The 24,164-nt window shown below is 50.8% G+C and overlaps 1 protein-coding gene across 1 annotated transcript in view; it reads right to left on the bottom strand.

The window, feature by feature from the left end:
- The window catches only part of LOC121283107 (probable carboxypeptidase X1), a 1,354,098-nt gene that overhangs the window by 50,317 nt on the left and 1,279,617 nt on the right, over nucleotides 1-24,164 (bottom strand). Inside the window, exons 10-11 of the mRNA XM_041197221.1 lie at nucleotides 12,491-12,670; nucleotides 3,465-3,762 (exon numbers count right to left, since the gene is read on the bottom strand). Coding sequence (XP_041053155.1) covers nucleotides 3,465-3,762; nucleotides 12,491-12,670 — 478 coding nt within the window. The remainder of the gene's footprint in view (nucleotides 1-3,464; nucleotides 3,763-12,490; nucleotides 12,671-24,164) is intronic.

Raw genomic sequence — 24,164 nt, 5'->3', positions numbered from 1 at the left:
TCAGTACTGAGGGAGTGCTGCACTGTCAGAGGGTCAGTGCTGAGGGAGTGCTGCACAGTCAGAGGGTCAGTGCTGAGGGAGTGCCGCACTGTCAGTTGGTCAGTACTGAGGGAGTGCTGCATTTTCAGAGGGTCAGTGCTGAGGGAGTGCCGCACTGTCAGAGGGTCAGTACTGAGGGAGTGCTGCATTGTCGGAGGGTCAGTGCTGAGGGAGTGCCGCAATGTCAGAGATCTGTACTGAGGGAGTGCTGCATTGTTGAGGGTCAGTACTGAGGGAGTGCTGCACTGTCAGAGGGTCAGTACGGAGGTAATTCTGCACTGTCAGAAGGTCAGTACTGAGGGAGTGCTGCATTGTTGACGGTCAGTACTGAGGGAATGGTGCACTCTCGGCGGGTCAGTACCGAGGGAGTTCTGCACTGTCAGAGGGTCAGTACTGAGGGAGTGCTGCATTGTTGCGGCTCAGTACTGAGGGAGTGCTGCACTGTCAGAGGGTCAGTACTGAGGGAGTGCTGCACTGTCAGAGTTTCAGAACTGAGGGAGTGCTGCATTGTCAGAGGGTCAGTACTGAGGGAGTGCTGCATTGTCAGAGTTTCAGTACTGAGGGAGTGCTGCATTGTCAGAGGGTCAGTACTGAGGGAGTGCTGCATTGTCAGAGGGTCAGTACTGAGGGAGTGCTGCATTGTCAGAGGGTCAGTACTGAGGGAGTGCCGCACTGTCAGAGGGTCAGTACTGAGGGAGTGCTGCATTGTCAGAGGGTCAGTACTGAGGGAGTGCTGCACTGTCAGAGGGTCAGTATTGAGGGAGTGCTGCATTGTCAGTGGGTCAGTACTGAGGGAGTGCTGCACTGTCAGAGGAACAGTACTGAGGAAGTGCCGCACTATCAGAAGGTCAGTACTGAGGGAGTGCTGCATTGTTGAGGGTCAGTACTGAGGGAGTGCTGCACTGTCAGAGGGTCAGTACTGAGGGAGTGCTGCACTGTCAGAGGGTCAGTACTGAGGGAGTGCTGCATTGTCGGATGGTCAGTACTGAGGGACTGCTGCATTGTCGGATGGTCGGTACTGAGGGAGTGCTGCACTGTCAGAAGGTCAGTACTGAGGGAGTGCTGCACTGTCAGAGGGTCAGTACTGAGGGACTGTCGCACTGTCAGAAGATCAGTACTGAGGGAGTGCTGCATTGTTGAGGGTCAGTACTGAGTGAGTGCTGCATTGTCAGAGTGTCAGTACTGAGGGAGCGCTGCACTGTCAGAGGGTCAGTACTGAGGGAGTGCTGCACTGTCACAGGGTCATTACTGAGGGAGTGCTGCATTGTCAGTGGGTCAGTACTGAGGGAGTGCTGCACTGTCAGAGGGTCAGTACTGAGGGAGTGCTGCATTGTTGAGGGTCAGTACTGAGGGAGCTCCGCACTGTCAGAGGTTCAGTACCGAGGGAGTGCTGCACTGTCAGAGGGTCAGTAATGAGGGAGTGCGGCACTATCAGAGGGTCAGTAATGAGGGAGTGCTGCACTTTCAGTGGGTCAGTACCGAGGGAGTGCTGCATTGTCAGATGGTCAGTACTGAGGGAGTGCGGCACTATCAGAGGGTCAGTACTGAGGGAGTGCTGCACTGTCAGAGGGTCAGTACTGAGGGAGTGCTGCATTGTCAGAAGGTCAGTACTGAGGGAGTGCCGCACTGTCAGAGGGTCAGTACTGATGGAGTGCTGCACTGTCAGAGGGTCAGTACTGAGAGAAATCTGCACTGTCAGAAGGTCAGTACTGAGGGAGTGCTGCACTGTTGAGGGTCAGTACTGAGGGAATGGTGCACTCTCGGCGGGTCAGTACTGAGGGAGTGCTGCTCTGTCGGAGGGTCAGTACTGAGGGAGTGCTGCACTGTCAGAGGGTCAGTACTGAGGTAGTGCTGCACTGTCAGAGGTTCAGTACTGAGGGAGTGCCGCACTGTCAGAGGGTCAGTACTGAGGTAGTGCTGCATTGTCAGATGGTCAGTACTGAGGGTTTGCTGCACTGTCAGAGGGTCAGTACTGAGGGAGTGCCGCACTGTCAGAGGGTCAGTACTGAGAGAGTGCTGCATTGTCAGAGGGTCAGTGCTGAGGGAATGCCGCACTGTCAGAGGGTCAGTACTGAGGGAGTGCCGCACTGTCAGAGGGTCAGTACTGAGGGAATGCTGCACTGTCAGAGGGTCAGTGCTGAGGGAGTGCTGCACTGTCAGAGGGTCAGTACTGAGGGAGTGCTGCACTGTCAGAGGGTCAGTACTGAGGAAGTGCCGCACTGTCAGAAGGTCAGTACTGAGGGAGTGCTGCACTGTCAGAGGGTCAGTACTGAGGGAGCGCTGCACTGTCAGAGGATCAGTACTGAGGGACTGCTGCTCTGTCGGCTGTCAGTACTGAGGGAGTGCTGCACTGTCAGAGGCTCAGTACCGAGCGAGTGCTACACTGTCAGAGGGTCAGTACCTAGGGATTGCTGCACCTTTTGAGGTTTAGTACTGAGGGAGTGCTGCACTCTCAGAGGGTCAGTACTGAGGGAAAGCTGCACTGTCAGTGGATCAGTACTGAGGGAGCGCAGCACTGTCAGAGGGTCAGTATTGAGGGAATGCTCCACTCTCTGAGTGTCAGTACTGAGGGAGTGCTGCACTGTCAGAGGGTCAGTAGTGAGGGAGTGCTGCACTGTCAGATGGTCAGTACTGAGGGAGTGCTGCACTGTCAGAGGGACAGTACTGAGGGAGTGCTGCACTGTCGGAGGGTCAGTACTGAGGGAGTGCTGCACTCTCTGAGTGTCAGTACTGAGGGAGTGCTGCACTGTCAGAGGGTCAGTACTGAGGGAGTGCTGCACTGTCAGAGAGTCAGTACTGAGGGAGTGCTGCACTGTCAGAGGGTCAGTACTGAGGGAGTGCTGCACTGTCAGAGGTTCAGTACTGAGGGATTGCTGCATTGTCAGTGGGTCAGTACCGAGGGAGTGCTGCACTGTCAGAGGGTCAGTACTGAGGGCGTGCTGCACTGTCAGGGGGTCAGTACTGAGGGAGTGCTGCACTGTCGGAAGGTCAGTACTGAGGGACTGCTGCACTGTCAGAGGGTCAGTACTGAGGGACTGCTGCACTGTCAGAGGGTCAGTACTGAGGGAGTGCCGCACTGTCAGAGGGTCATTACTGAGGGAGTGCTGCACTGTCAGAGGGTCAGTACAGAGGGAGTGCCGCACTGTCAGAGGGTCATTACTGAGGGAGTGCTGCACTGTCAGAGTGTCTTTGCTGAGGGAGTGCTGCACTGTCAGAGGGTCAGTACTGAGGGAGTGCTGCACTGTCAGAGGGTCAGTATTGAGGGAGTGATTCACTGTCAGAGGGTCAGTACTGCGGGAGTGCTGCACTGTCGGTGGGTCAGTGCTGAGGGGGCGTGTTGGCTGATTTATTTGGGTGCTTAATGCCTCTTTGCCTGTGGTCGGTCTGTGCGCTTGTTGCGTGAAGCGTTTATTGAGGGAACTCACTGCCAGGCACCGTATGCCAGTCTGCTCCATTGATGACGTTGCTGTGCTGCATGAAGTTGGTACCATGACAGAGCCGCCGGTCGTGCTGCACCATCGCTCGGTGACTTGATGCATAGACAGCAGAGAGCCAGCGGAAAACATCATCATCTGCGGTAGGTGTCAGTTCCCGGCCCAGCCAGGAGCTGCGGGCCATGTCGAACGGGTAACAAACCACCATATCTCCCCCATGTAGATTTGCACTCAACACAAACGGGATCTTCCTCATCCATTTGATAACTGCTCTGGTTTCAGGACCAACCTGTAGACAGGAAAAATGTTCATGTTGGAAAAGCACAAATAGTGACTGCCCCCTAAAACCCCCTACCTAAAACCCCCTACCTAATAGCCCCTAACTAATACCCCCTACCTGATACCCCCTACCTAATACCCCCTAACTCATACACCCTAACTCATACACCCTAACTAATACCCCCTACCTCATACCCCCTAACTCATACACCCTAACTAATACCCCCTACCTCAAACCCCCTACCTCATACTCCCTACCTAATACCCCGTAACTAATACCCCCTAGCTCATACCCCCACCTCATACCCCATAACTAATACCCCTACCTCATACCCCCTACCTCATACTTCCTACCTAATACCCCCTAACTAATACCCCCTAACTAATACACCCTACCTCATACCCCCTACCTCATACCCCCTAACTAATACCTGCTACCTCATACCCCCTACCTCATACTCCCTACCTAATACCGCCTAACTAATACCCCCTAACTAATACCCCCAACTAATACACCCTACCTCATACCCCCTACCTCATACTCCCTACCTCATACCCATTGCCTCATACCCCCTAACTAATGCCCCCTACCCCTACCTCATACCCCCTACCTAATACCCCAACTAATACCCCCTACCTCATACCCCCTACCTAATACCCCTACCTAATACCCCCTAACTAATACACCATAACTAATAGCCCCTACCTAATACCCTCTACCTAACACCCCCTACCTCATACCCCCTATCTCATACCCCCTAACTAATACCCCCTACCTAATACCCCCTAACTAATACCCCCTAATACCCCCTAACAAATACCCCCTAACTAATACCCCCTACCTAATACCCCCTAACTAATATCCCCTGACTAATACCCCCTAACTAATACCCCCTAACTAATACCCCCTACCTAATACCCCCTGATTAATACCCCCTACCTAATACCCACTAACTAATACCCCCTACCTAATACCCCCTACCTAATACCTCCTACCTCATACCCCCTACCTAATACCCCCTACCTCATACCCCCTACCTAATATCCCCTACCTCATACCCCCTACCTCATACCCCCTACCTCATACCCCCAACCTAATACCTCCTACCGCATACCCCTTACCTCATACCCCCTAACTAATACCCCCTAACTAATACCCCCTACCTAATACCCCCTACCTAATACCCCCTAACTAATACCCTCTAACTAATACCCCCTACCTCATACCCCCGACCTAATACCCCCTACCTCATACCCCCTACCCCTACCTCATATCCCCTACCTAATACCCTCTTCCTAATACCGCCTAACTAATACCCCCTACCTAATACCCTCTACCTAATACCCCCTACCTAATACCCTCTTCCTAATACCCCCTAACTAATACCCCCTACCTAATACCCTCTACCTAATACCCTCTACCTAATACCCTCTACCTAATGCCCCCTACCTCATACCCCCTATCCCTACCTCATAATGCCTACCTAATAGCCCCTAACTAATACCCCCTACCTCATACCCCCTAACTAATACCCCCTAACTAATACCCCCTACCTCATACCCCCTACCTCATACTCCCTACCTAATACCCCCTAACTAATACCGCTTAACTAATACCCCCTAACTAATACCCCCTACCTCATACCCCCTACCTAATACTCCCTACCTCATACCCATTGCCTCATACCCCCTAACTAATGCCCCCAACTAATACCCCCTACCTCATACCCCCTACCTAATACCCCCTACCTAATACCCTCTTCCTAATACCGCCTAACTAATACCCCCTACCTAATACCCTCTACCTAATACCCCCTACCTAATACCCTCTTCCTAATACCCCCTAACTAATACCCCCTACCTAATACCCTCTACCTAATACCCTCTACCTAATACCCTCTACCTAATGCCCCCTACCTCATACCCCCTATCCCTACCTCATAATGCCTACCTAATAGCCCCTAACTAATACCTCATACCCCCTACCTCATACCCCCTAACTAATACCCCCTACCTCATTCCCCTACCTCATACTCCCTACCTAATACCCCCTAACTAATACCCCTTAACTAATACCCCCTAACTAATACCCCCTACCTCATACCCCCTACCTAATACTCCCTACCTCATACCCATTGCCTCATACCCCCTAACTAATGCCCCCTACCCCTACCTCATACCCCCTACCTAATACCCCCAACTAATACCCCCTACCTCATACCCCTACCTAATACCCCCTACCTAATACCCCCTAACTAATACCCCCTAACTAATAGCCCCTACCTAATACCCTCTACCTAACACACCCTACCTCATACCCCCTACCCCTACCTCATACCCAATACCTAATACCCCCAACAAATACCCCCTACCTAATATCCCCTACCTCATACCCACTACCTCATACCCCCTAACTAATACCCCCTACCTAATACCCCCTAACTAATACCCCCTAACTAATACCCCCTAACTAATACCCCCTACCTAATACCCCCTGATTAATACCCCCTACCTAATACCCCCTACCTAATACCCCCTACCTCATACCCCCTAACTAATACCCCCTACCTAATACCCCCTAACTAATACCCCCTGACTAATACCCCCTAACTAATACCCCCTACCTAATATCCCCTAAATAATACCCCCTACCTAATACCCCCTACCTAATACCCCCTACCTCATACCCCCTACCTCATACCCCTAACTAATACCCCCTACCTAATACCCCCTAACTAATACCCCCTACCTAATACCCCCTAACTAATACCCCCTAGCTAATACCCCCTAACTAATACCCCCTAACTAATACCTCCTACCTCATACCCCCTGACTAATACCCCCTACCTAATACCTCCTACTTCATACCCCCTACCTCATACCCCCTAACTAATACCCCCTAACTAATACCCCCTACCTAATACCCCCTAACTAATACCCCCTAACTAATGCCCCCTACCTCATACCCCCTACCTAATACCCCCTACCTAATACCCCCTAACTAATACCCCATAACTAATACCCCCTACCTCATACCCATTACCTCATACCCCCTACCTAATACCCCCCTACCCCTACCTCATATCCCCTACCTAATACCCTCTTCCTAATACCGCCTAACTAAGACCCCCTACCTAATATCCTCTACCTAATACCCCCTACCTAATACCCTCTTCCTAATACCCCCTAACTAATACCCCCTACCTAATACCCTCTACCTAATACCCTCTACCTAATGCCCCCTACCTCATACCCCCTACCCCTACCTCATAACCCCTACCTAATACCCCCTAACTAATACCCCCTACCTCATACCCTCTACCTCATACCCCCTACCTCATAACCCCTACCTAATACCCCCTACCCCTACCTCATACCCGCTACCTAATACCCGCTACCTAATATCCCCTACCTCATACCCCCTACCTAATACCCTCTACCTAATACCCCTACCTCATACCACCTACCTAATACCGCCTACCCCTACCTAATACCCCCTACTTAATACCCTCTACCTAATATCCCCTAATAGCCCCTACCTAATACCCCCTAACTAATACCCCCTACCTCATACCCTCTACCTCATACCCCCTACCTCATACCACTACCTAATATCCCCTACCCCTACCTCATACCCCCTACCTAATACCCTCTACCTAATACCCCCTACCTCATACCCCCTAACTAATACCCCCTAACTAATAGCCCATAACTAATACCCCCTACCTCATACCCATTACCTCATACCACCTACCTAATACCCCCTACCCCTACCTAATACCCCCTACCTAATACCCTCTACCTAATATCCCCTAACTAATAGCCCCTACCTAATACCCCCTACCCCTACCTAATACCCCCTACCTAATACCCTCTACCTAATATCCCCTAACTAATACCCCCTACCTAATACCCCCTAACTAATACCCCCTACCTCATACCCTCTACCTCATACCCCCTACCTCATACCCCTACCTAATATCCCCTACCCCTACCTCATACCCCCTACCTAATACCCTCTACCTAATACCCCCTACCTCATACCCCCTACCTAAACGCCCCTACCTAATATCCCCTACCTCATACCCCCTACCTCATACCCCCTACCTAATACCCCCTACCCCTACCTAATACTCCCTACCTAATACCCTCTACCTAATACCCCCTACCTAATACCCCCTACCTAATACCCCCCTACCTAAAACCCCCTATCTAATAGCCCCTAACTAATACCCCCTACCTGATACCCCCTACCTAATACCCCCTAACTAATACCCCCTACCTCATACCCCCTAACTCATACCCCCTAACTAATACCCCCTACCTCATACCCCCTACCTCATACTCCCTACCTAATACCCCGTAACTAATACCCCCTAGCTCATACCCCCACCTCATACCCCATAACTAATACCCCTACCTCATACTCCATTTTCTATTACCCCTTATCTAATACCCCTACCTAATACAATCTACCTAAAAACTCCTACCTAATACCCCCTACCTAAAACCCCCTACCTCATACCCCCTACTTAATACCCCCTACCTAATACCCTATTTTCTACTACCCCTTACCTAATACCCCCTACTTAATACCCCCTACCTAATACCCCCTACCTAAAACCCCCTACTTTATACCCCCTACTTCATACCCCATTTTCTACTACCCCTTACCTAATACCCCTACCTAATACCCCTTACCTAATACTCCCTACCTTATACCCCCTACTTAATACCGCCTATTTAATACCACCTACCTAACTAATACCCCCTAACTAACACCCCATTTCCTAATCCCCCTACCTAATACCCTATTTCCTAATACTTCCTAATTAATACCCCTAGCTAACACCCCCTACCTAATACCCCCTACCTACTAACCCTACCTACCACCCCCACCTACCTAATACCTCTACCTAATACCCCATTTCCTAATACCCCTTACATGATACTCCCTACCTAATACCCCATTCCCATATCCTTGTACCCTAATATCCTGCACATCAATACTCCTGTGCTCCAATACCCCAGCCCCTTGATACCCTCATACCCCAATTCCCCCAAACCGCAGTACCCTGTACACAATACCCTGGCACCCAGGCCCCAATACCCCCAGATCCTAATGCCCCCAAATTCAACAGGGAATGTGGTGGCATTGTGGTAACATCACTGGGCCAGTAATCTCGAGGCCTAGGTTAATGCTCTGGGGACCCAGGTTCAAATCCCACGGCTGCTGGTGGAATTTAAATTCAATTAATAAATGTGGGATATAAAACTAGTCTCAGTGATGGTGACCATGAAACTATCATCGATTGATGTAAAAACCCATCTGGTTCACTCATGTCATTTAGGGAAGGAAATCTGCTGTTCTTACCCGGTCTGTCCTACATGTGACTCCAGACCCACAGCAAATGGCCGTGAAATGGCCAAGCCAGACAAATCACTATGAAGTGAACAAAAAGGATGAATCTGCACGGACCATCCGGCATTGACCTAGGCCCCAGAAACAACAACAGCAAACTCAGCCCTGTCAACCCTGCAAAGTCCTCCTGACTAACACAAGTGTCAGGCAATGACCATCTCCAACAAGAGAGAATCCAACCATCACCCCTTGACATTCAATGGCATTACCATCACTGAATCCCCCACTATCAACATCCTGGGGGTTACCATTGACCAGAAACTGAACTGGACCAGCCATAGAAATACTGCGGCTACAAGAGCAGCTCAGAGGCTGGGAATCCTGCGATGAGTAATTCACCTCCTGACTCCCCAAAGCCTCTCCACCATCTACAAGACACAAGTCAGGAGTGTGATGGAATACTCTCCACTTGCCTGGACGAGTGCAGCTCCCACAGCACTCAAGAAGCTCGACACCATCCAGGACAAAGCAGCCACTTGATTGGCACCACATCCGCAAACATTCACTCCCTCCACCACCGACGCACAGTAGCAGCAGTGTGTACCATCTACAAGATGCACTGCAGGAATTCACCAAGGCTCCTTCGACAGCACCTTCCAAACCCACGACCACTACCATCTAGAAGGACAAGGGCAGCAGATAGATGGGAACACCACCACCTGGAAGTTCCCCTCCAAGTCACTCACCATCCTGACTTGGAAATATATCACCATTCCTTCACTGTCACTGGGTCAAAATCCTGGAACTCCCTCCCTAACAGCACTGTGGGTGTACCTACACCACATGGACTGCAGCGGATCAAGAAGGCAGCTCACCACCACCTTCTCAAGGGCAACTAGGGATGGTCAATAAATGCTGGCCCAGCCAGTGACACTCACCTCCAATGAAAGAATAAAAAACACCTTTACCCTAAAACCCCCATACCCCAATACATCCATACCCCAAAACCCCCATACCCCAAAACACTCATCCCCAAAACCCCCATACCCCAATACATGCATACCCCAAAACCCACATACCCCAATACATTCATATTCCAAAACCCCCATACCCCAATGCATCCATATTCCAAAACCCCCATACCCCAATACATCCATATTCCAAAACCCCCATACCCCAATACATGCACACCCCAAAACCCCCATACCCCAATACATCCATATTCCAAAACCCCCATACCCCAATGCATCCATATTCCAAAACCCCCATACCCCAATACATCCACACCCCAAAACCCCCATACCCCAATACATGCACACCCCAAAACCCCCATACCCCAATACATCCATATTCCAAAACCCCCATACCCCAATGCATCCATATTCCAAAACCCCCATACCCCAATACATCCACACCCCAAAACCCCCATACCCCAATACATGCACACCCCAAAACCCCCATACCCCAATACATCCATATTCCAAAACACCCATACCCCAATGCATCCATATTCCAAAACCCCCATACCCCAATACATCCACCCCCCAAAACCCTCATACCCCAATACATCCATATTCCAAAACCCCCATACCCCAATATATCCATATGCCAAAACCTCCATACCCCAATACATCCATACCCCAAAACCTCCATACCCCAATACATCCATACCCCAAAACCCACATACCCCAATACATCCATACCCCAAAACCCACATACCCCAAAACACTCATCCCCAAAACCCCCATACCCCAATACATCCATACCCAAAACCCCATACCCCAATATATCCATATGCCAAAACCTCCATACCCCAATATATCCATATGCCAAAACCTCCATACCCCAATACATCCATACCCCAAAACCTCCATACCCCAATACATCCATACCCCAAAACCCACATACCCCAATACAGCCATACCCCAAAACCCACATACCCCAATACATCCATACCCCAAACCCCCATACCCCAAAACCCCATACCCCAAAACACTCATCCCCAAAACCCCCATACCCCAATACATCCATACCCCAAAACCCCCATACCCCAATACATCCATACCCAAAACCCCCATACCCCAATATATCCATATGCCAAAACCTCCATACCCCAATACATCCATACTCCAATACATCCATACCCAAAACCCCCATACACCAATACATCCATACCCAAAACCCCCATACCCCAAAACACTCATCCCCAAAACCACCATATGCAAAACCCCCATACCCCAATATATCCATACCCCAAAACCCCCTAGACCCCAAATACCCCATACCCCAAATCCCCCATACCCCAATACATCCACACCCCAAAACTCCCACACTCCAATACATCCATATCCCAATATATCCACATCCCAATATATCCATATCCCAAAACCCCCATACCCCAATACATCCATATCCCAATACATCCATACCCCAAAACCCCCATACCCCAATACATCCATACCCCAAAACCCCCATACCCCAAAACGCCCATACCCCAATACATCCATACCCCAAAACCCCCATACCCCAAAACACTCATCCCCAAAATCCCCATACAACAAAACACTCATACCCCAATACATCCATACCCCAATATATCCACACCCCAATATATCCACACACCAAAACCCCTTACCCCAATACATCCATACCACAAAACCCCCATACCCCAAAACGCCCATACCCCAATACATCCATACCCCAATATATCCACACACCAAAACCCCTTACCCCAATACATCCATACCCCAAAACCCCCATACCCCAAAACGCCCATACCCCAATACATCCATACCCCAAAACCCCCATACCCCAAAACACTCATCCCCAAAATCCCCATACAACAAAACACTCATACCCCAATACATCCATACCCCAATATATCCACACCCCAATATATCCACACACCAAAACCCCTTACCCCAATACATCCATACCACAAAACCCCCATACCCCTAAACCCCCATACCCCAAAACACCCACACCCCAAAACCCCCATACCCCAAAACACCCATACCCTAATATATCCATACGCCAAAACCCCCACACACCAACCCCCCATACCCCAAAATGCACACACCCCAAAAACCCATACCCCAAAACACCCATACCCCAATATATCCATACCCCAAAACCCCCACGCCCCAAAACGCACACACCCCAAAACCCCCATACCCCAAACACCCATACCCCAATATATCCATACCCCAAAACCCCCACACCCCAAAACACACACACCCCAAAAACCCCATACCCCAAACACCCATACCCCAATATATCCATACCCCAAAACCCCCACACCCCAAAACCCCCACACCCCAAAACGTACACTGTGGTACAGTGGGTATCTGCCACTGAGATAAATTCCTTTACTTACTGAGGCATTGGGCCAAGTGTAATAAGCTGGTACAGGGATGAAATGATTCTGGATCAGACTGGGATCTTGTGATTCATCCTCTGCATCCCAAAGAACAGTATTCAGATCAGCAAAGTTATGATTGAGATCAAATCCCTGGAGATTATAACGCCCAGCAGCCCATCCAGATAGCTCGGAGCCCTGTTAGTAACAGAGTGAGAGAGGAGAATACATCATAGGGCATCTTAAACCACAGCTCAGCATTAAATACTAATGATATCATAGCGTGAATCCCAGTTAAACTAATCCCACTGCCCCACTCACTCCACATTGCCATGTATCAATCACCAAATTAATCCCAGTGTCCCGCTCTCTCCCCATAGCCCTGTATCAATCCCAAAGTAATCCCACAGCCCTGCTCTCTCCACATCAACGTGTATCAATCCCCAAACTAATCCCACGGCCCAACTCTCTCCCCATAGCACTGTATCAATCCCCAAACTAATCCCACTGCCCCGCTCTCTCCACATTACTCCTGTATCAATCCCGAACAAATCCCACTCCCCTGCTGTCTCCACATCAACGTGTATCAATCCCCAAACTAATCTCACTGCCCTGCTCTCTCCCATTAGCCCTGTATCAATAACAAACTAATCCCACTGTCCCACTCTCACTCCATCACCCTGTATCAATCCCAAACTAATCCCACTGCCCTGCTCTCTCCCATTAGCCCTGTATCAATCCCCAAACTAATCCCACTGCCCCACTCTCTCCCCATAGCCCGGTATCAATCCCCAAACTAATCCCACTGTCCCACTCTCACTCCATCGCCCTATATCAATCCCAAAATATTCCCACTGTCCCACTCACTTCCCATAGTCTTGTATCAATCCCAAACTATTCCCACTGCCCCACTCTGACCCCATGGCACTTCATCAATCCCGAAACAAATCCCAATGTCCCACTCTCTCCCCATATCCCTGGATTAATCCCAAACTAATGCCCTTGCCCCACACTTTCCCCATCGCCCTGTATCAATCCCAAACTAATCCCACTGTCCCACTCTCACTCCATCGCCCTATATCAATCCCAAACTAATCCCACTGCCCCGCTCTCTCCCCATAGTCCTGTATCAATCCCCAAACTAATCCCACAGACCCACTCTCTCCCCATTGTCCTGTATCAATCCCCAAACTAATCCCACTGCCCCACTCACTCCTCATAGATCTGTATCAAACTCCAAACTAATCCCACTGCCCCGCTCTCTCCCCATCCCTCTAAATCAATCCCAACCTAATCCCACTGTCGCACTCTCACTCCATCACCCTGTATCAATCCCAAACTAATCCCACTGCCCTGCTCTCTCCCATTAGCCCTGTATCAATCCCCAAACTAATCCCACTGCCCCACTCTCTCCCCATAGCCCGGTATCAATCCCCAAACTAATCCCACTGTCCCACTCTCACTCCATCGCCCTATATCAATCCCAAAATATTCCCACTGTCCCACTCACTTCCCATAGTCTTGTATCAATCCCAAACTATTCCCACTGCCCCACTCTGACCCCATGGCACTTCATCAATCCCGAAACAAATCCCAATGTCCCACTCTCTCCCCATATCCCTGGATTAATCCCAAACCAATGCCCTTGCCCCACACTTTCCCCATCGCCCTGTATCAATCCCAAACTAATCCCACTGTCCCACTCTCACTCCATCGCCCTATATCAATCCCAAACTAATCCCACTGCCCCGCTCTCTCCCCATAGTCCTGTATCAATCCCCAAACTAATCCCACAGACCCACTCTCTCCCCATTGTCCTGTATCAATCCCCAAACTAATCCCACTGCCCCACTCACTCCTCATAGATCTGTATCAAACTCCAAACTAATCCCACTGCCCCGCTCTCTCCCCATCCCTCTAAATCAATCCCAACCTAATCCCACTGTCGCACTCTATCCCCATAGCCCTGTATCAATCCCCAAACTAATCCCATTGTCCCACTCTCTCCCCATAGCCCTGTATCAATCCCAAACTAATCCCACTGCCCCAATCACTTCCCATAGCCCTATATCAATCCCAAACTAATCCCACTGTCCCAAACTCTCTCCCCATAGCCCTGTTTCAATCCCATCTAATCCCACAGTCCCACACTAACTCCATTGACCTGTATCAGTCCCAAAATGATCCCACTGCCCCACTCACTTCCCATAAACCTGTATCAATCCCAAACTAATCCCACTGTCCCACTCTCTCCCCATAGCCCTGTATCAATCCCAAACTAATCCCAAAGTCCGGCTCCCTCTCCAAAGCCCTGTATCAATCCCCAAACTAATCCCACTGCCCCGCCTACTCCCCATAGCCCTGTATCAAACTCGAAACTAATCCCACTGTCCCACACTAACTCCATTGCCCTGTATCAATCCCCAAATTAATCCCACTGCCCCGCTCTCTCCCCATAGCCCTGTATCAATCCCCAAATTAATCCCACTGCCCCGCTTTCTCCCCATAGCCCTGTATCAATCCCCAAACTAATCCCACTGCCCCGCTCTCTCCCCATAGCCCTGTATCAATCCCCAAACTAATCCCACTGCCCCACACTGTCCCCATAGCCCTGTATCAATCCCCAAACAAATCCCAATGTCCCACTCTCTCCCCATATCCCTGGACTAATCCCAAACTAATGACCCTGCCCCACTCTTTCCCCATCGCCCTGTATCAATCCCAAACTAATCCCACTGCCCTCCTCTCTCCCCATCGCCCTGTATCAATCCCAAACTAATCCCACTGTCCCACTCTCTCCCCAAAGCCCTGTATCAATCCCAAACTAATCCCGCTGTCCTGCTCTCTCCCTATAGCCCTGTATCAATGCCAAACTAATCCCACTGCCCCGCTATCTCCCCAAAGACCTGTATCAATCCCAAATTAATCCCACTGCCCCAATCACTTCCCAAAGCCCTGTATCAATCACAAACTATTCCCACTGCCCCTCTCTGTCCCCATGGACCTTCATCAATCCCCAAACAAATCCCAATGTCCCACTCTCTCCCCAAAGCCCTGGATCAATCCCAAACTAATCCCACTGCCCCACTCTCTCCCATAACTCTGTGTCAATACCAAACTAATCCCACTGCCGCACTCTCTCCCCATATCCATGTATCAATTCCCAAACTAATCCCACTGCCCCGCCCTCTCATCATAACCCTGTGTAAAACTCGAAACTAATCCCACGGTCCCACTCACTCCCCATAGCCCTGTATCAATCCCCAACCAATCCCACTGTCCCACTCTCTCCCCATCGCCCTGTATCAATCCCCAAACTAATCCCACTGTCTCACTCTCTCCCCATCGCCCTGTATCAATCCCCAAACTAATCTCACTGTCCCACTCTCCCCATAGCCCTGTATCAATCCTCAAACTAATCCCACTCCCAGAATCTCATCTCATCGCACCGTATCAATCCCAAACTAAACCCACTGTCCCACTCACTCCTCATAGACGTCTATCAATCCCAAACTAATCCCACTGTCCCACGCTCACTCCATCGCCCTGTATCCATCCCAAACTAATCCCATTGTCCCACACACTCCCCATAGCCCTGTATCAATCCCCTAACTAATCCCAATGCCCCGCTCTCTCCCCATAGCCCTGTATCAATCCCCTAACTAATCCCACTGCCCCGCTCTCTCCCCATAGCCCTGTATCAATCCCCAAAATAATCGCACTGCCCTGCTCTCTCCCCTTAGCCCTGTATCAATCCCCAACTAATCCCACTGCCCCACTCTCTACCCATAGCCCTGTATCAATCCCCAAACTAATCCCACTGTCCCACTCTCTCCTCATAGCCCTGTATCAATCCCCAAACTAATCCCACTGCCACACTCTCTCCCCGTCGCACCGTATCAATCCCAATCCAATCCCACTGTCCCACTCACTCCCCATAGACGTCTATCAATCACAAACTAATCCCACTGTGAAACTCTCACTCCATCGCCCTGTATCAATCCCAAACTAATCCCACTGCCCCGCTCTCTCCCCTAGCCCTTCATCAATACCCAAACAAATCCCAAAGTCACACTCTCTCCCCATAGTCCTGTTTCAATCCCAAACTAATCCCACTGCCCCACTCTATTCCCATGGCCCTGTATCAATCCCCAAACTAATCCCACTCCCAGACTCTCACCCCATCGCACCGTATCAATCCCAAACTAAACCCACAGTCCCACTCACTCCCCATAGACGTCTATCAATCACAAACTAATCCCACTGTGCCACTCTCACTCCATCGCCCTGTATCAATCCCAAACTAATCCCACTGTCCCACTCTCACTCCATCGCCCTGTATCAATCCCAAACTAATCCCACTGTCCCACTCTCTCCCCATAGCCCTGTATCAATCCCCAAACTAATCCCACTGTCCCACTCTCTCCCCATAGCCCTCTATCAGCCCCAAACTAATCCCAAAGCTCTGATCTCTCCCCATAGCCCTGTATTAATCCCCAAACTAATCCTACTGCCCTGCTCTCTCCCCTTAGCCCTGTGTCAATCCCCAAACTAATCCCACTGCCCCGCCCTCTCCCCATAGCCCTCTGTAAAACTCGAAACTAATCCCACTGCCCTGCTCTCTCCCCATAGTCCTGTATCAATCCCCAAACTAATCCCACTGCTCTGCTCTCTCCACATCGCCCTGTATCATTCCCCAATCTAATCCCACTGCCCCGCTCTCTCCCCATCGCTCTGTATCAATCCCAAAATAATCCCACTGTCCCACTCACTCCCCATAGCCCTGTATCAATCCCCAACTAATCCCACTGTCCCACTCTCTCCCCATCGCCCTGTATCAATCCCCAAACTAATCCCACTGTCTCACTCTCTCCCCATCGCCCTGTATCAATCCCCAAACTAATCCCACTGTCCCACTCTCTCCCCATAGCCCTGTATCAATTCCCAAACTAATCCCACTGCCACACTCTCTCCCCATAGCCCTGTATCAATCCCCAAACTAATCCCACTGCCCCACTCGCTCCCCATAGCCCTGTATCAATCCCCAAACTAATCCCACTGCCCCACTCTCTCCCCATCGCCCTTTATCAATCACAAACTAATCCCACTGCCCCACCCATTCCCCATAGCCCTGTATGAATCCCCAAACTAATCCCACTGCCCCACTCTCTCCCCATAGCCCTGAATCCATCCCCAAACTAACCCCACTGCCCCACTCACTCCTCATCACTCTAAATCAATTCCAAACTAATCACACTGTCCCACTCTGTCCCCATAGCCCTGTAATAATCCCAGACTAATCCCACTGCCCCACTCTCCTCATAGCCCTGTATCAATCCCAAACTAATCCCACTGTCCTGCTCTCTCCCCATAGACATCTATCAATCACAAACTAATCCCACTGTGCCACTCTCACTCCATCGCCCTGTATCAATCCCAAACTAATCCCACTGCCCCACTCTCTCCCCATAAACCTGTATCAATCCCCAAACTAATCTCACTGTTCTGCTCTCTCTCCATCGCCCTATATCAGTCCCAAACTAATCCCACTGTCCCAATCTCTCTCCCCATTGCCCTGTATCAATCCCAAACTAATCCCACTGCCCCACTCTATTCCCATGGCCCTGCATCAATCCCCAAACTAATCCCACTGTCCCGGTCTCTCCCCATAGTCCTGTACCAATCCCAAACTAATCCCACTGCCCCACTCTATCCCCATGGCCCTGTATGAATCCCCAAACTAATCCCACTTTCCCGCTCCCTCCCCATTCATCCTGTATGAATCCCAAACTAAGCCCACAGCCCCACTCTCTCCCCACAGCCCTGTATCAATCCCCAATCTAATCCCAATGCCCCGTACTTTCGCCATAGCCCTGTATCAATCCCAAACTATTCCCACTGCCCCACTCTCTCCCCAGAGCCCTGTATCAATCCCAAACTAAAGCCAAAGCCGCACTCACTCCCCATGGCCCTGTATCAATCCCCAAACTAATCCGACTGCCCCGCTCTCTCCCCATTGTCCTGTATGAATCCTCAAATTAATCCCACTGCCCCCTGTCTCCCTATAGCCCTGTATCAACCCACAAACTAATCCCACTGCCCCACTCTCTCCCCATTGTCCTCTATGAATCCCCAACCAAATCCCAATGTCCCACTCTCTCCCCATAGCCCTGTATCAATCCCCAAACTAATACCACTTCCCCGCCCTCTCCCCACAGCCCTGTGTAAAACTCGAAATTAATCCCACTGCCCTGCTCTCTACCCATCGCTCTGTATCAATCCCAAACTGATCCCACTGTCCCACACAATCCCCATAGCCCTGTATCAATCCCCAACCAATCCCACTGCCCCGCTCTCTCCCCATAGCCCTGTATCAATCCTCAAACTAATCCCACTCCCAGACTCTCACCCCATCGCACCGTATCAATCCCAAACTAAACCCACAGTCCCACTCACTCCCCATAGACGTCTATCAATCACAAACTAATCCCACTGTGCCACTCTCACTCCATCGCCCTGTATCAATCCCAAACTAATCCCACTGTCCCACACAATCCCCATAGCCCTGTATCAATCCCCAACCAATCCCACTGCCCCGCTCTCTCCCCATAGCCCTGTATCAATCCTCAAACTAATCCCACTCCCAGACTCTCACCCCATCGCACCGTATCAATCCCAAACTAAACCCACAGTCCCACTCGCTCCCCATAGACGTCTATCAATCACAAACTAATCCCACTGTGCCACTCTCACTCCATCGCCCTGTATCAATCCCAAACTAATCCCACTGCCCCACTCTCACTCCATCGCCCTGTATCAATCCCAAACTAATCTCACTGCCCCACTCTCACTCCATCGCCCTGTATCAATCCCAAACTAATCCCACTGCCCCACTCTCACTCCATCGCCCTGTATCAATCCCAAACTAATCCCATTGTCCCACACACTCCCCGTAGCCCTGTATCAATCCCCTAACTAATCACAATGCCCCACTTTCTCCCCATAGCCCTGTATCAGCCCCAAACTAATACCACTGCTCTGCTCTCTCCAGATAGCTTTGTATCAATCCCCAAAATAATCCGACTGCCCTGCTCTCTCCCCTTAGCCCTGTGTCAATCCCCAAACTAATCCCACTGCCCCGCCCTCTCCCCATAGCCCTGTGTAAAACTCGAAACTAATCCCACTGCCCCGCTATCTCCCCATAGCCCTATATCAATCCCAAACTAATCCCACTGTGCCACTCTCACTCCATCGCCCTGTATCAATCCCAAACTAATCCCATTGTCCCACACACTCCCCAGAGCCCTGAATCAATCCCCTAACTAAACCCACTGCCCCGCTATCTCCCCATAGCCATGTATCAATCCCCTAACTAATCACACTGCTCTGCTCTCTCCCCATAGTCCTGTATCAATCCCCAAACTAATCCCAAAGTCCCACACTAAGTCCATCGCCCTGTATCAATCCCCAAATTAATCCCACTGCTCTGCTCTCTCCACATCGCCCTGTATCATTCCCCAATCTAATCCCACTGCCCCGCTCTCTCCCCATCACTCTGTATCAATCCCAAAATAATCCCACTGTCCCACTCACTCCCCATAGCCCTGTATCAATCCCAAACTAACCCCACTGCCACACTCTCTCCCCATAGCCCTGTATCAATCCCAAACTAATCCCAATGCCCAGCTCTCTCCCCATAGCCCTGTATCAATCCCCAAACTAATCCCACTGTCCCGCTCTCTCCCCATAGCCCTGTATCAACCCCAAACTAATCCCACTGCCCCGCTCTCTCCCCATAGCCCTGTATCAATCCCACACTAATCCCACTGCCACACTCTCTCCCCATAGACGTCTATCAACCCCAAACTAACCCCACTGCCCCACTCACTCCTCATAGCCCTGTATCAAACTCCAAACTAATCCCACTGCCTCCCTCTATCCCCATGGCCCTGTATCAAACCCAAACTAATCCCACTGTCCCACTCTCTCCCCATAGACCTGTATCAATCCCCAAACTAATCTCACTGCCCCGCTCTCTCCCCATAGACCTGTATCAATCCCAAACTAATCCCACTGCCCCGCTATCTCCCCATAGCCCTGTATCAATCCCCAAACTAATCCCACTGTCCCGCTCCCTCCCCATTCATCCTGTATGAATCCCAAACTAATCCCACAGCCCCACTCTCTCCCCATAGCCCTGTATCAATCCCAAACTAATCCCAATGCCCCGCTATCTCCCCATAGCCCTGTATCAATCCCCAAACTAATCTCACTGCCCCGCTCTCTCCCCATAGACCTGTATCAATCCCCAAACTAATCTCACTGCCCCGCTCTCTCCCCAGAGCCCTGTATCAATCCCAAACTAATCCCAATGCCCAGCTCTCTCCCCATAGCCCTGTATCAATCCCCAAACTAATCCCACTGCCCCGCTCTCTCCCCATAGACCTGTATCAATCCCCAAACTAATCCCACGGCCCCGCTCTCTCCCCATAGCCCTGTATCAATCCCAAACTATCCCCACTGCCCCACTCACTCCTCATAGCCCTGTATCAAACTCCAAACTAATCCCACTGCCTCCCTCTATTCCCATGGCCCTGTATCAATCCCCAAACTAATCCCACTGTCCCAGTCTCTCCCCATAGCCCTGTATCAATCCCAAACTAATCCCACTGCCCCACTCTATCCCCATGGCCCTGTATGAATCCCCAAACTAATCCCACTGTCCCACTCACTCCCCATAGCCCTGTATCAATCCCAAACTAATCCCACTGCCACACTCTCTCCCCATAGCCCTGTATCAATCCCAAACCAATCCCACTGCCCCGCTCTCTCCCCATAGCCCTGTATCAATCCCCAAACTAATCCCACTGCCCCGCTCTCTCCCCATAGACCTGCATCAATCCCCAAACTAATCCCACTGTCCCGCTCTCTCCCCATAGCCCTGTATCAACCCCAAACTAATCCCACTGTCCCGCTCTCTCCCCATAGCCCTGTATCAATCCCCAAACTAATCCCACTGCCCCACTCACTCCTCATAGCCCTGTATCAAACTCCAAACTAATCCCACTGCCTCCCTCTATTCCCATGGCCCTGTATCAATCCCCAAACTAATCCCACTGTCCCAGTCTCTCCCCATAGCCCTGTATCAATCCCAAACTAATCCCACTGCCCCACTCTATCCCCATGGCCCTGTATGAATCCCCAAACTGATCCCACTGTCCCGCTCCCTCCCCATTCATCCTGTATGAATCCCAAACTAATCCCACAGCCCCACTCTCTCCCCATAGCCCTATATCAATCCCAAACTAATCTCACTGTCCCACTCTCTCCCCATAGCCTTGTATCAGCCCCAAACTAATCCCACTGTCCCACTCAGTTCCTGTAGCCCTGTATCAATCCCAAATTATTCCCACTGCCCCACTCTCACCCCATAGCCCTGTATCTATCCCAAACTAAAGCCAAAGCCGCACTCACTCCCCATTGCCCTGTATCGATCCCCAAACTAATCCCACTGCCCCACTCTCTCCCCATTGTCCTCTATGAATCCCCAAACAAATCCCAATGTCCCACTATCTCCCCAAAGCCCTGGATAAATCCCAAACTATTCCCACTTCCCCGCCCTCTCCCCACAGCCCTGTGTAAAACTCGAAATTAATCCCACTGCCCCGCTCTCTCCCCATCGCTCTGTATCAATCCCAAACTGATCCCACTGTCCCACACAATCCCCATAGCCCTGTATCAATCCCCAACCAATCCCACTGTCCCACTCTCTCCCCATCGCCCTGTATCAATCCTCAAACTAATCCCACTCCCAGACTCTCACCCCATCGCACCGTATCAATCCCAAACTAAACCCACTGTCCCACTCACTCCCCATAGACGTCTATCAATCACAAACTAATCCCACTGTGCCACTCTCACTCCATCGCCCTGTATCAATCCCAAACTAATCCCATTGTCCCACACACTACCATAGCCCTGTATCAATCCCCTAACTAATCCCACTGCCCCACTATCTCCCCATAGCCCTGTATCAATCCCCAAAATAATCCCACTGCCCTGCTCTCTCCACTTAGCCCTGTAGCAATCCCCAAAATAATCGCACTGCCCCGCCCTCTCCCCATAGCCCTGTGTAAAACTCGAAACTAATCCCACTGCCCTGCTCTCTCCCCATAGTCCTGTATCAATCCCCAAACTAATCCCAATGTCCCACACTCACTCCATCGCCCTTATCAGTCCCCAAATTAATCCCACTGTCCTGCTCTCTCCCCATTGCTCTGTATCAATCCCAAACTAATCCCACTGTCCCACTCACTCCCCTTCGCCCTGTATCAATCCCCAAACTAATCCCACTGCCCCACTCTCTCCCCATCGCCCTGTATCAATCCCCAAACTAATCCCACTGCCACACTCTCTCCCCATCGCACCATATCAATCCCAAACTAAACCCACTGTCCCACTCACTCCCCATAGACGTCTATCAATCACAAACTAATCCCACTGTGCCACTCTCACTCGATAGCCCTGTATCAATCCCAAACAAATCCCACTGCCCCACTCACTCTTCATAGATCTGTATCAAACTCCAAACTAATCCCACTGCTCCGCTCTCTCCCCATCCCTCTAAATCAATTCCAAAGTAATCACACTGTCCCACTCTGTCCCCATAGCCCTGTAATAATCCCAGACTAATCTCACTGCCCCACACTCTCCCCATAGCCCATTATCGATCCCAAACTAATCCCACTGTCCCACTCTGTCCCCATAGCCCAGTATCAATCCCAAACTAATCCCACTGTCCCAAACTCTCTCCCCATAGCCCTGTTTCAATCCCATCTAATCCAACTGTCCCACACTAACTCCATTGCCCTGTATCAATCACAAACGAATCCCACTGCCCCAAACTATCCCCATAAACCTGTATCAATCCCCAAACTAATCTCACTGTCCTGCTCTCTCCATAGCCCTGTATCAGTCCCAAAATGATCCCAGTGTCCCACTCGCAATCCATCGCCCTATATCAATCCCAAACTAATCCCACTGCCCCACTCACTTCCCATAAACCTGTATCAATCCCAAACTAATCCCACTGCCCCACTCTCTCCCCATAGCCCTGTTTCAATCCCACACTAATCCCACTGCCCCACTCTCTCCCCATAGCCCTGTTTCAATCCCACACTAATCCCACTGTCCCACTCTCTCCCCAAAGCCCTGTATCAATCCCCAAACTAATCCCACTGCCCCGCTCTCTCCCCATAGCCCTGTATCAATCCCAAACTAATCCCACTGCCTCACTCTCTCCCCATAGCCCTGTATCAATCCCACACTAATCCCACTGCCTCACTCTCTCCCCATAGCCCTGTATCAATCCCAAACTAATCCCACTGTCCCAAACTCTCCCCATAAACCTGTATCAATCCCCAAACTAATTCCATTGTCCCGCTTTCTCTCCAAAGCCCTGTATCAATCCCAAACTAATCCCACTGCCCAGCCTTCTCCCCATAGCCCTCTATCAAACTCGAAACTAATCCCACTGCCCCGCTCTCTCCCCATTGCCCTGTATCAATCCCCAAACTAATCCCACTGCCCTGCTCTCTCCCCATAGCCCTGTATCAATCCCAAACTAATCCCACTGCCCCGCTCTCTCCCCATAGACCTGTATCAATCCCCAAACTAATCTCACTGTCCCGCT

Source organism: Carcharodon carcharias, chromosome 1 (assembly GCF_017639515.1).
Source record: "Carcharodon carcharias isolate sCarCar2 chromosome 1, sCarCar2.pri, whole genome shotgun sequence".
Lineage (NCBI taxonomy): Eukaryota > Metazoa > Chordata > Chondrichthyes > Lamniformes > Lamnidae > Carcharodon > Carcharodon carcharias.
Note: the sequence above shows the minus strand (reverse complement) of the source record. Positions and strands in the feature narration are given on the sequence as shown.